Source organism: Rhipicephalus sanguineus, chromosome 7 (assembly GCF_013339695.2).
Source record: "Rhipicephalus sanguineus isolate Rsan-2018 chromosome 7, BIME_Rsan_1.4, whole genome shotgun sequence".
In the NCBI taxonomy this organism is placed as follows: Eukaryota; Metazoa; Arthropoda; class Arachnida; order Ixodida; family Ixodidae; genus Rhipicephalus; species Rhipicephalus sanguineus.
Genome location: NC_051182.1, coordinates 82,567,238 through 82,580,990, shown reverse-complemented (window position 1 = coordinate 82,580,990; position 13,753 = coordinate 82,567,238). Strand labels below are relative to the sequence as shown.

The 13,753-nt window shown below is 44.5% G+C and overlaps 1 protein-coding gene across 1 annotated transcript in view; it reads left to right on the top strand.

The window, feature by feature from the left end:
- LOC119399571 (uncharacterized) overlaps window positions 1-8,414 on the top strand; it is a gene marked incomplete at its 3' end in the record, with an annotated part of 31,799 nt that extends 23,385 nt beyond the window's left edge. The window contains 2 exon segments of the mRNA XM_037666377.1: window positions 1,178-1,239; window positions 8,325-8,414. Coding sequence (XP_037522305.1) covers window positions 1,178-1,239; window positions 8,325-8,414 — 152 coding nt within the window.
- Window positions 8,415-13,753: the final 5,339 nt, after the last annotated feature.

The following is a 13,753-nucleotide window of genomic DNA, read 5'->3' as shown; positions in this document are numbered from 1 at the left end:
TTTCTGAGTGCATCTGCGAAGTTTTAAATATGAAATGCTTTTAGCTGCCGTTGTCGGCGACTTACAGTTGACCTTGAGACAAATGCCAGCGTCATTATCCTGGCACACACACGAGACAAAACGAGACCATATGACCAGGGCATCTAGCCAAAAGTTCAAAACAGCGCCGTCGCTAGCATTGACCCTCTCCAGAGGACCTCATTACTTACGCTAATTAGTGCCCAAACAAGTTTAAAAAATATTGCTTCCGTTTTCTTCGTAAACGTTGTTCACAATATCACTGAAGCTGTAACGTCTAGTACTGTGAAGTTTTATATGTTTTTTCCACTGTGGACGCTCCGTAGGCAGATAATAGTAGCTACGTTCGAAAGGCAAGTACACACACACTACACATAATTTCATCTTTTCGCGCTGAGACCTGGTTATCTTTGCTCGGAGGCCGGCGCGGGTGAGTTGCGCTATCTGCGAGAGATGGCGCCACACTGCGTGAACACGCCGGGCTTATTGTGTGTCAGAGTCGAAGTCGCAAAAACTTCATTAGAGACGAGGCTTGCGTGAGCTTCAGCAGAAAATAGGTTCATTACAACTTCGTAAACTTTCAGGATAGCATCGCGTCGTCGCCGCGTACGCTGGGCAAAGCCCAATAGTTTATGCCAAACAGGGACAGGAAATAATGGCGTGCATACGAAGCAGTCCTCGGTATCGTGTGGTATGCCCTTGCGAACATTGACTATACTAATTTTAAGATTGTGGCTATTATCACCTCCAACCAGTCTTCTTTGCCGGTACCATCTCGTGCTTACATCTACTCTCGATTACGGGAGAACCAGAAATTTTTAATTGGTTAAATTTCTATATTACCCTATAGAGATAATACTCGAAATTCTGAAGTAGCTCTCACTTGAATATAGGAACATTGCCTGCACGTTGAGGGTACCATATGTTAGAAAAAATTATCATCAGTCAATGATAAGTCTAGCGAAAACTTGCCTAGGTATGGCAGCAAATTTTCTGTTCTAATCCATTTACTTTGACTAGCAACACTGCTCCCAGAAAAATGCTATTTATTGAGTATGAACTATATTCGTTTAATGTCATAATAAATGGTTCACTGTATTGAAACCGAAGTGTTTTCTGACAAATATTCATTAGTTATGCTTGCCGCACTTTATTTCAGAGATACATACATTGATATACCGCAGGGAAAGAAGAAAATAATGAACGTATCTGCCTATATAGGTGAGATATTTCTGGTCGCATTCCCGTATATTAGGTTATTATTTTGTATATGTTGCTGGACTAGATTAGAATATTTCTCTTGTGGCATGATATTGTGCCTAGATAATGTCATCTTCAATGAGACGTATTGCAACTAAGTGTGCTAAAAGTACCTTCTTTGAATGCAATTTTGAAACACAAGCAATAAACGCTGTGTAGCTATATTAAGAAACAAGACAAATGAAATTAATGCAACACGAAAGCGATGACACACAAGGAGTGACCGTATTGTTAAATCTTCCTCGTGCCGGAATTTCGCCAGGCTAATTTGAATTACGCAGCCTTTGTAAGTATTCATATTCTTTATAACATAAGCAAGTACCATTCAGGAGTAAAATATAGTGGCGAGGTTTGCAGTTTGGCCACAGAATAGTGCAGAGCAATGTATTTTTGAAGGCAACGATGTCTTATACATAGCAGTGGTGTAGTCTGAAGACATCTCAGCTGCTAAAAAAACATACCAGCTATGTACACACACAGTGCCATTTTTTATTCCGGAAAAGGAAATGCAGTTTTACTCAGGCATCAAGAAACTGGCTCCATACGAACTCTCTGAAGAATATTTTGCAACATCTATCTATAACACCGCCGGGAATAACGGGAACAGAAATGTGCTCTTATGATGTCTACGAAAAATTCAGGCAGCTACACTCCATGAACGCCGTGAAAGCAGCGAAGCTGAGTGCCATGCCTTCGTCAGGCTATTGTATTTCTATGTTTTGTATGTCCTTTTTAAGTTGACCTACCGAAGAAGGCGTTTAACTTCGGTCTTTCTTGCGCACCTAATTTCGTTATCTAGGCGACTACATTCCCGTTCCCACTTCAGCTCTCGCTAAAGCTCACGTCGTGTGGTATCTTCCTCGGGAGAGCGGAGAGCCTTGGGAATTACAATAGAGCTCACAAAGACCCCGTCACCCCTTCTTTAAACTCCGCAAAACCTCACCCTCGCCACTCTTGGCGCACTTATTCGTTCACTGTCTTTGCCGAACCACGCCCTCGCCAATTTTATATAAGTGGCTATTTATTAGACGTAGAAGAAATGAGGAAATAGAAGACGCTTCTTTCTGTCTCCCGCATCGGGGTCACAGCTAAGCGCCTTGCGGGGAGGGGGAGTGGGCTTAAAAGGGATAGAAAGAGAGATAGAGATAGTGAGAGAGATAGTGAGAAGGAGAGTAGCTAGGGTATTAGGAGAGGAGGCCTTCCACCCTGGAACGGGAAGGAGGCCACCGCATCTCGATTAAATATCATGGTGATTAGCGGGTCCCGCAAACTCCAGGAAAGCCCGCAGGGCTGGCAGTGGTGACCGAGCAGGGAAGAGAATGTCCTCCACGGATGTCGCTGGTAGCCCAAGATGTTGGTAGCGGCTCACCAGTCTGCGTCGCTCGGCGGATAACGCTGGGCATGAGCAAATGATGTGCTCGAGTGTTTCGGTCTCGCCGCATCTGCTGCACGCAGCTGATGTGCAGCGTCCCGTGAAATACATTCGTGCCGCGGGCCAGGCACTACCAGTCCGCAGACGTAGAAGGAGCACCCGCTCGTTCCTCTCCAGGCCAGGAGAGGTGGTGGTGGCTTGCCGCTGGCCACTCGCTTGTCCGTGTGGATGGTGAGCAGCAGCTGCCGTAGGCGCTGTCGAGAGAAGTCTGCTGCCACTACTGCCGAGGTCATCGGGGTGTCGCCGTGGTGTGCTGCCCTGGCGGCGGCATCTGCCTCCTCATTTCCAGCTATCCCGACGTGGGATGGAAGCAAGTGGAGGGACAGATGCACTCCGCTGGCTCGTAGGGCAGTGAGCTTAGCGTGCAGCAAAGCCACGGTGACTCCGGCTTGATCAGGCTGCAGCAGGGCTTGTAGGGCAGGCCGGGAATCAGTGATGATCGCCACGGGCAGCTCAGGCAGATTGGCAGCCAGGTGGTCGGCAGCCAGATGGAGACCAGCCAGTTCCGCAGCAGTGGAGACAGAATGAAAGGGCAGCCGGCACCGAATGGTCGTTCCAGTCTCTGGTATGACGCAGGCAGCTGCAGCCGAGCGGGCGCTGTTCAGGACCAACCCATCCGTGAACAGCAGGAGATGGCCTCGCATACTCTCGTGGATTTTCTCCATGGCTGCCTGCTGGAGTTCACACGCCGGAGGTCGCCTTTTGCTGAGCTTGTCCAGCTCTAAGTGCACGTCAAGGGGCTGTTGGAGAGGTGGAAGGGGTTGCACTCTGATGGGGGGCTGAGGTACCATCGCCGCCAATTTTCGCTCGTCACAGCGCTCATTCTTACCAAGCCTCACCCTTGCAACACACCGTATGGCGAGTGACAGCGCCATGCCTCCGCCGGCGAAGGGTCGACATAGAACAGGTTCCCAGTTTAAAAAGCGGGAAATTTGATAAATTTGTTAGACCTCAGTTTAACAACTTTCCGGACACAAAAAAGCAACATTTTATCTTGACACGACTTGACATACGCTCTCATTTGTAACACATCGTTAGGATTCCTTCAGTACATTGAAAAAAAAAGAAGGACAAGCAAGCGAGCGAAGCGAGCGTTTTCCCTTTTCTGCGAACATAACTTAAGGAATGCTACTTGTAAGTACCTTGCTGCAGTAACCTTACTATCCTAATTTTAACATGTTTAGCATGAAAAAATCAAGATATCGTTAAAACAAAACAAAACACTATTTGTGAGATTTCAGTAAAGTCTGTAGCACTTGCTTGTTTATTTAGCCTACACGTGGACAAACTGCAGCATTAGCAATACAGATATATGCTATGGCTGTGTTACGATGATGAAAAAACAAAATGAAAAACCCGCGTTTAAATGTGTGAGGTGCAGCCCGTTATGTAAAGGATAACAGCAAGTACCGAAAGGTAAGAATTACGTTCACCAGTGCAACCTATCAGGCCTTATGTGAAAGGAAAGAAAATAAGAGCTATGCGTGCGTGTTTGTCAAGCAATCCTGGTGGTGCCGTTTACAAAAGACAATGAGCGCTCCTGCAAAGCTTGCTACACTCTAAGGCAAAATGGTGCTAAATGGCGTGCGGTTCGTCCCTTTGGCGTCTAATGGGGCTGAAACAACCATTAATCCCTTTAAAGGGACACTAAAGGCAAATAACAATTTATGTCAGAGTGAAAGCTCAATGTATGACAACGTCTAAAACGGCAGTGTTATTAACAGCAGTGCCCTACTTACCGAGAAATTAAGCTAAATGTATTACACAATGAGCGCCACGACTGGGACATTTTGGAAATGATCACGATGACGTGGGAGAGTCTGAATACAATAATTCACTATTAATCAAACTAGCTGCAACAAAAAAGGAACCTTCCGTGCATCAAGACACGCAATAAAATGCTGCTTGTTCGTTTCTGTTTGATTCATAGAAAAAAACAACCTCTTTGGCGTTGCCATGGGGAACGGCGCGCGTGGTCCAAAACTTCCGTTTTCGCCTAAGTGCGCTTCGCCCGGCGCCTTGCTTCGCTCACGCGGTCGCGCCTCAGTGGTAGTTTCGGTATCTCAGTACTGCCCCGTGTGTTTTGCACGGTCGTGAAAGCCGCTCTGACAGAAAGTTCGATGAAATACCGCGTGCATGTAATGTTGCCGGATGCCCGAATGGTGCAAGCCACCAGTGCACGCCGCCGCGCAGTACAGACGGGCAACGTTGGGCACGGCAACAGTGACGTGCGAATTGTCCCTTTCAGGCGGGTGATTTGAAGCGCGCTAACGCGATGCGGACCACTAAAACGTGATTTTATTTCAAAAGAAGCACTTCCTTGGCATAAAATTAGCACTGCGAGGTTTCTGGACCGCTATTTCAACAATCAATGTCGACTTAATATTTGCCTTTAGTGTCCCTTTAAGAGTCTGACGGAACCGGGTGTAACAGTTAGTCTCCATGGAGCTGATTTAGTCCCCAAAGGTCACCTCAGTGGACTAACGTTTAGTCCTGACATTTACACGTCACCGGGCAACCGTTAGTCCCTGCAGTTGAACCTCGCCGGAAGAACGGTCGGTCCGCTGTAGTACTCCATTCGGATGAACTAGTTACCCCACGGATGATTTTCTACAGTTACTCTCCGCAAGGGCTAATACTGCTTCCGTGTGTTTTTTTTTCGCGGTGAGCAACAAATTCCGCTGAAAAGAACACGCGAAAAAAATAATTATTCATGCGTTTGTCATTGCTTTCGCAGTCAATGCTACAACGAAATACAAACGCGAGACAATGTAACGTTTTATTTTTCTCTACAGACATGAAGTTTCTGCTTTCTTTCATTGAATTCCCTGCAAAATGTCTAATACAGGTCCAGCCGCGTTGTCATATCTCGTACAGTCCTTTTTGTGAAGCTGCTTCAAAGAAAGTGATAGATGAGAGGCATTGTACTCGCCAGCGCACACAGCATTCTGCACGTTGTGGACAACGGCTGCATCCTGCGAAGCACGACAATATTGCACATAGTTGGTCACACGTGACAAAGAGGTTGAAGACGTACGCACATACGCACATAGCATATACCCGCACGATGAACTAAAACAGACGTCTAAAATATGGTATGCAAATATTTGCCCCCTGCAAAGCGCACAAATATTGCGAATAATTAGTGACACGTCACAGAGAGGATGAAGACGCACGCACATGGCAAGTACGAGCACGGTTAAATAAAAACACACGTATCAGATATGGCATGCAAATAATTTCACCTTGATCTCATGCATCATTAAAGATGCATTTCGAGCCACATCGCGCAAGAGCTCAAGTGCGGCAGCCGCAGCCATCACGCGGAGGCGCCAACGAGTCGGCGAGATTTCTGCGAACAACACCGAACGGCATGCGAGCGAATGACGGAGAGCAGACGGTAATGACGACCAATTTCCACGAAGTTCCTCGAGCGAGCGGCAGTACAGCGAGCGAAAGAGGTGCCGTCGCCACGAACGGCGGAGAATTGCTTGCCAGCGAGCGTCAGGGAAGCCGATGATAATGGCGACCAATTTGCACAGAGTTCCAAAGGGCTGCTAAAGTTGGCTAGCTAAAGCACCCGCCAACCCATGCCGGTGCATTTCAAGCGCGCGACATACAATCGTGCTCGTTGCCGACGACCGCAATGCGTTTTGGACGAGCCGCAGAACAGCGGCGAAGCCTTACACCATTTTACGAGCGTGCAGCTCACCACCCCAGCGGATCCTCGGAGAGTGAGGGTCCGGGCGGCCGACGACTAAAGTGGGCAATATCCAGGCGGTCACAAAGCACAGGCGAGCTGATGCGCAAGCCGGCTCTGGCGGTTCATTTCGTGCACACGAAATACAACACGATCGATTCCATTACCGGCAATCGCGATCAGTTTCGCGCATACGATAGGTACGGAAGAATAAAGGGCGATCGCTTACTTGTTAAAGAATTCGGCGCCGATTTGTGGCCAGTCAGATTTAAATCATAGATCTGATAGGCCTACTGTCTTCTCGGCCGCCATTCCCAGCCTGTGGTGACGCAGTGCCGTGAATACGCCGGAGAGAGACAGCGCGGCGCCGCGACGTGTCGAGACCAGCTCCAAACTTCATGGGTGCGGCGAAACGTAAAAGCAGCCCCGCACGCTCATCCCCCTATACATGTATATCGAAGGCACTGCGGCGTAGTTCCTAGATTATTGAACTCTCCGAGCGCGACACAACCTCCAACACGCCACCGTGAAAGCAAGTGGGAAGACTAAACCAAGAACGAGGTGGACAGTTCCCTTGACAACGGTTTGCAGACGGAACGTATCTCTACACGTGGCCTGCACCTCCCACGCGGTTGATCGCTTTACAGACTAACTGGTTTGCACATGGCACGCATCCCTCTGCGGTTCCTCCTCAGCGGTCTATCCGTTCATCGCGCGCGCCTATTGGGCTCCGTTACTCCTCTTTCGGGTAATTTTGCCTTAGAGTGCACTGAATGCGTATGCCCATGCATATGACAAGCCAAGACAATATCCCGGACATCAACCTGGGAGCCACGTACCACCGTGAGAGAGATACGTCACGTGATAGAGACACTTCACGTAACAAAATGGCAAGTTGAGCTAGTTGGTGCATGTTGATTTTTTTTTAGCAAAAGCAGCAAACAAAAAAATGCAGAGAAGAAAGAGAGGGAAGACGTAGCCGAGCCTCACCGCTTCCCTTTCTTTTTTGTCTACGTTTCTTGTGTGCTGTTATCCTTTTCAAAAAATGAAATACTTCACGCCTTCACTTGGGCGTGGACAAAACAATATTTATGTTATCCGGAAGAAGAAAAGCCGGATTTGTCTTCTATCTAATAAGCTCATTTCAGTGCCCGTCCCCAGATCCCGCGTAATATGTTAGCTATGCCGAGTTAATAAGGGGTTAGGTCTAGTTCCCCAGCAATCAGCCAGTAATTTATCCAGGATATGCTGAGAGCGTAGCCCCGCCGACGTACTGAGACTCTGTAGGAAATCTTTTAAAGCAAGAAAATTATGAGTAGCATTAGGCTCTCTCTGCATAACCAAGGACCCGGGTTAAATGCCTGAGCAAATAGTCTAAATTGGATTACCGTCGTTACCCACTGCCGAACCAGAATGCAAACAATAATCTAGCAACAAAACGGAAGGCTCAGTGCGTCCAGTATATCGTGGACATAAGAGTAGCACATAAAATCGCTCAAGAAATGTATTGGCATTAATGAAACAAGACTGCGTGCGCTTAATTTGAAGAGATGGTTGGTAGTGCAGTAATATAAGATCTTCGCATATGCGCTGAAGCCACTCACTTGGACACGAAAGCTGCGCAGTTAGGATAAAAATATAGAGCTAGGGTAACCTAATCAGGTGTTTTATATTAAGGAGGAACTACGAGTGCAAAACGGAATTGAGACGATGTATTCTGTAATATAGACCGACTACGCCGCGCAATAGTTTCGTTTAGGGCATCCTAAAATGCAGGTATAGATTAATGAGGGCAGTAAGGAACAATAATATCAACTGGCTTAATGTCGCTATAGTGCGTCTTCCGAAAGTGCGAGTTCTCCAAATTCGCTCCAAAAAGTTATTACCTTTCTTGCCTTTACTTACTCGTTTCAGTGAATCAACAGTTGGACACTAAGTTATCTGGACACTTCCTCCTATTATATTCCAGGAAAACCTGCTTTATTGTGGGCACAGAGAAAAACGGTAAGATATCAATGTATTACGCTTTATTTGCAAATTTTGCTAACTAACTTTCACATTTACGTAATTTATTATGCTGCTCCCTTATTAGTTCATCCTTCTAGAAGCGTCAGTTCAACAGCAAAGTCAAAATGTCTAAAATCCTAAACCACACGCAATGGTATTGCATGTCACGCTTTTGTTGCTTAGACACTCATGATAGCTTTTTTTTTTGTCGATTTCACGCTCTACAGTATTTGTTTCAAAATAGTGACTTTACTTATAGTTTCAGCTGGCCATGTCTCGGCACTAATGCAACCTAAAATAGACATTTTGAATAGCTATACGTTAAGGAAAAGATGTTATAAGCAGTAAATAATAGGTTAACATTACATATATTCGAATGCGCGCGGAATAAAGCTGGCTGTTTCCTGCCGGTCTCATCTCGTCCACAGTACCGGGCGGCTGTCAGGGCGCGGAATGTGAGCGTGGGCTGCTTCTTCGGGCTAGTCGCAGTTGCCTTGCGTTCTGTATCGCGCATAATTATTGCGCCGTCACATACAGTAACACAGTCTGAGGAACTTAAGGAACACAATAAGCGAAATTAACATTCGTATCACTATGAATGATTGGTCATTAGGGCGAAGCTGCGGAATGTTTCGCAAAACGCATTGTAGATGAAGGTCAATATCCTGGACAGAAATCTGTCTTCCTGAGTAAATATATGCGCAGTAAAATAGAAATTTCCGACTTGTATTTATGAAAGGAAATAACCCATGCTAACACAAGGACTTCTGTTTGGGCGAGTTCGTGCTCATATTTTTAGGTATGCTTGACCGTTCCGCAAAATGCATTTTGTGAAAAAGAGGGGAAAAGAGAAGAGGAGAAAGTAAAGCGCTGACAATCAACTGTTTAATGATGTTAGTAAGGCGATTATTGGGGCTAGTTGGTTCATGCCGAAGTCTTGATTATGCGCTATTTTATGAAAACACTACCGACGAAGAAGACGTAGAGACGAACAGAAGTAGACGAGACAAAGCGCAACTTTGAACTGATTTATTTCGTTCGTTGTTGAAATATATATCGAGTACAAGGCACACGTCAGAGTGATAAACAGAAACAGAACAAAACTGCGTGAGCATGCCGTCTTTACATTTATATTCTGCAGAAGTAAATCTTGTAGTGAAAACGCGAAGTGTGGATGACGTGTATGCGATGGTATGTCTGTTTTATCACTCTGGCGTGTGCCTTGTACTCGATATATATTTGAAAAACGCACGAAATAAATCATTTGAAAGTTGCGCTTTGTCTCGTCTACTTCTGTTCGTCTCTACGTCTTCTTCGTCGGTAGTGTTTTCATAAAATAGCGCATACTCAAGACTTTGTTTAGTGACACTCCCCGAAACGTGCAGGGAAAAAGACATTTTCCACGCGCGTGTGAAGAGCCAACGTATGACGTGTAATGACACGGTCAAGATAGCATGTTATCGAGGAAGAGCACTTTTGAAGAGTAGAAAGTTAAAGATGTGTCACCGACGGAGTAGGACGCTGTCATGTTGGAAGCCTTCTCTAACAAAGAGAAACTGTCTGATTACGTCAATGACACATATACCTTTGTACTCTTCAGAAATGCTGTTTCTCGTTACCATGTTGTATTGGCCACGTCGTCTTACGTCATACACTGGCGCTTCACGCATGCGCTGAAAGTGTCTTTTTTTTCAGTACGTTTCTGGGACTGTCATTGAAGAGTTAGTAGTCGGCGCTTCACATTCTCTCCTTCATTCCCCCCCCCCCCCCCATTTTCACGAAATGCATTTAGCGCCACAGGCAAGCAAATATACTTAAGCAGCCCATGCTACAGATGTCTATTCAACTTTTATTAATCGGTGGCTCTTCCCAAAAAACACGTATACCTGAGTCACACAGGCATCCGCGAAATCATTATAACTCCATCGTGTCTATCTCGACAACGACGCATTCTTCGTCACGCGGTCACGCTTTTGTGGAGAAAGTATAAATATTCTTTCCTGCAAACGAGATGCGCAATCTCCATGAGCGACTCAAGGGAGTACTTTTGTTCGCATGCTCAGAGAGTTAAAACTGAAATTTGAAAGTTCCTTTTCATTGAAAATGTGTTTGAATAATTGTGTTGCATTAAATAGTAGTTAAAATATCAATAAAAATATTTATTCTTCATGCTCTGCTATGTTTTATACCTGGGCAATTTGTCCCTCCTCCATTAGCGTTATGCTTGTTCTTGTTGATATCGCGTGCATCTGGCATTGCATTTGCAAGTTCCTTGTGCCCGTTAAAAGCATCGTTAACAAAACACATTCTTCGTAATAATAATAATAATAATAATAATAATAATAATAATAATAACCCTATTGAAAATTTGCACAATGGTGGGCATGATGGGACCCACTACCCATCATCTTGGTGGATTATGGTACTGGGTAATGATGGACGCATGGTGGACAGATGGTGGGTGATGGACGGATGGTGGACAGATGGTGGATGATGGACGGATGGTGGACAGATGGTGGATGATGGACGGATGGTGGACAGATGGTGGATGATGGACGGCTGGTGGGTGGACGGTGGGTGATGGACATACTGGGTGTATGCTGGGTGATGGGCAGATAATGGGTAGATAACGATGGGTGTTTGGATGCCTGAGTCAAAGTCGAGCTATGCAATTATTTACAAAAATAAGACATCGTGCTTCTTAACGTGATTATAGATAACCTTTTACCATTGAGGTTAACGAGTTTACTTGCTGTGTCTACACGTGGCCAAGCATGCAGCCACATGTTGATGCAGCACAAAATCAATGAATGCATCTTGCACCAAATACTCATGTTTATTTGTTCTCCATGCTGCCATGCCTAACACGTACGCCCTGCTGGCTTGCTTCATATAGTAACTTCTTAGGAACTTGCAGATAGGAGAAAGGCAGTTTCCTTGAGGTAGTGCAGTCAGCCAGATGGGGTGTGCTTTGATGTACTTTTCCAGGCATGCTACAACAGAATTGAATAAAAACAAATAAACTGCTTTCACTAAATTTGGAGCAATAACATCAATGAAACCAGTTGCAATCGCTTTGACCAAAAGCTTAAACCATATCAAGTCAAATAAAAGGCAGCACGTAATCAGTCCACATGTCCGTAACGTTCTAGTACGTAGTTCATTGCCAAGGCTGGTGTGCAAACCCCATTAGCTACAAAGTACGTCAACGGATGTCCTTGCTGTGCGCTTTGAGACTCCATATTGCTATTTCTTATGCCAGCCATCTTTGACAAAAATATGCAAGCAACAACTTCAACTCTTTCCCTACCGAGTTTTTTGTTAAAAACTATAAAAATACAATTTTTTTATTTGCCCATTTGATTTCACGTATCCCGAAACAGCTAAAAAACTATTTAAAGGCACTTTATTCGCAAGATAAAAGAAAAATATTTTTTGAAAGTATCCGGAAGATTGGCTTCACTGCCCTGCAACACAGAAGGTGCCCTAATTTTTATTCAGTCTTTGGTGCAGAAAATGTCTGGAATGAAAAAAATAATAAGCCCGTAAAAAAGCCGTGAACGTGTCGTGACGTTGGGGGTTTCTTTACAACTATTGCCATGCACTGTCGATACGTTGAGATTCGGTGCTCATCCGAATCTCAACGGTGCTCATCCGAACGAGGCGACGCTGCACAGACGTTCCCACACCAGCTCTCCGTGATATCAGATTTTGCCAGCACCTCTACGGGCAATATTCTTTACATTGTGTTCCTACAGACCTAAATCTTAACATAAGTTTCACAAAATTTTAGTGAACCAATGTGGCCAAAATACAATAAAAGACGTGATATTTGCAACGTCATGTTGACATGTATGTGCTGAGTTTTAGCATGAAATTCAACAAGTTAAACACTGACCTTAATTTCCTCTTCTACTAATTTACCTATGAAGGTAAAATTAATGACATTACTATCTTAAAGAATAATTTATTTGTCTAAACTGATCTAAGGTTTCACTTTAGTGTCCTTTAAGGGGAGACACTCCTCGAAATAACTTCTTTTTCATATCTTGTAATAGACTTAAAAATACACATACACAATACACATACACATATGCTGGCATCAGATGCAATTCACTACAGATTGTTTGTGCCAATACAAGTGCACTCGTTCGCAAATCTAAATGAAACAGCACAGAAAAAAGATGGTACAATGTATGCTAACGCCCTTCATGTCCAAGATTGTGTGAGCATGTTGCGTTAGTGTGCCGTGAATGTGCTGCGTGCAGAACTTTCCTTTTTTGGCACGATGGGAAGGCATGAAAGTTTAAGAAAACTTTGTGGAGGACAGGCACAGCTAACCACGTCATCCTAGTAAGTGAATGGTCCTAATTGTTTATATTTTTTGTTCATATTCCTATGCTCAAAACACAATTGCGATTACTACAGAGCACTTATACTTAAGTAAATAGATTACTCTGGCAGGCCATATCTACAAATTTCATTAATCATAAGTGTCCTGTTTAACTGTATGGCTGTGAATGCTGCAGCATAAGATGAAATTAAATGGACATAAAGCGCAATTAAAAAAGGTTTAAATTGTTTTTCCCATGCTTTCTTGAATCCATACTAGTTTTTTCATATGGTAGTGTTAAACGAAAACTGGGCTCGCCTATTGCTTTTCATCCTCTTCGTCCAAACAATAGCAGCATTACTCGCTGAGTGCGATAAAAATAATGGCAACTAGGGAAAAATGTGACAAAATCAGTCTGAGAAATGGCAGATATGCAAAATGGACACAGCATATTTGTTCAATATTCAACAGATGTTCTTAGGGAACAAACATTGATGCCATTTGTCACCAGCACTGAATGGGTCAAAACTGAAGTAAAAAATTGGCCTAACAGACTGCTTATGTCCAGCATGTGTAGCAGCCACTGACCTATATGCTAGGGTACCCAATTTGAATGCATTCATTGCTCAGAACAGCAGACGTGACATTCAAACTAGCATGACTTTTTTCGTAGAAAGTGAGCGCATTTGCCGCAGCCTCGAACCATCAGCACTCATAAAGAAAGGTAATAATCTACTGACCTAAAGATTCTAATCAGGGCACCATCAGAACTGACAGTTGGGCAAGGTGGTAGTGATTCATCATTGAAATTTTGCTGGTGTTGCTTTGGTCTCTTCCTCGTTTCTTGTCTAGTGTATTAAATGATCAACGAGAACATATACTTTGTCGACCATTCTTAAACATCACCAAGTTTACACAACATCAGAACCCATACATATGACATACTTTTGTGTGACAATGCAATCCTGCCACCCTTTCAGTTAATATCAGTGATATGTATACA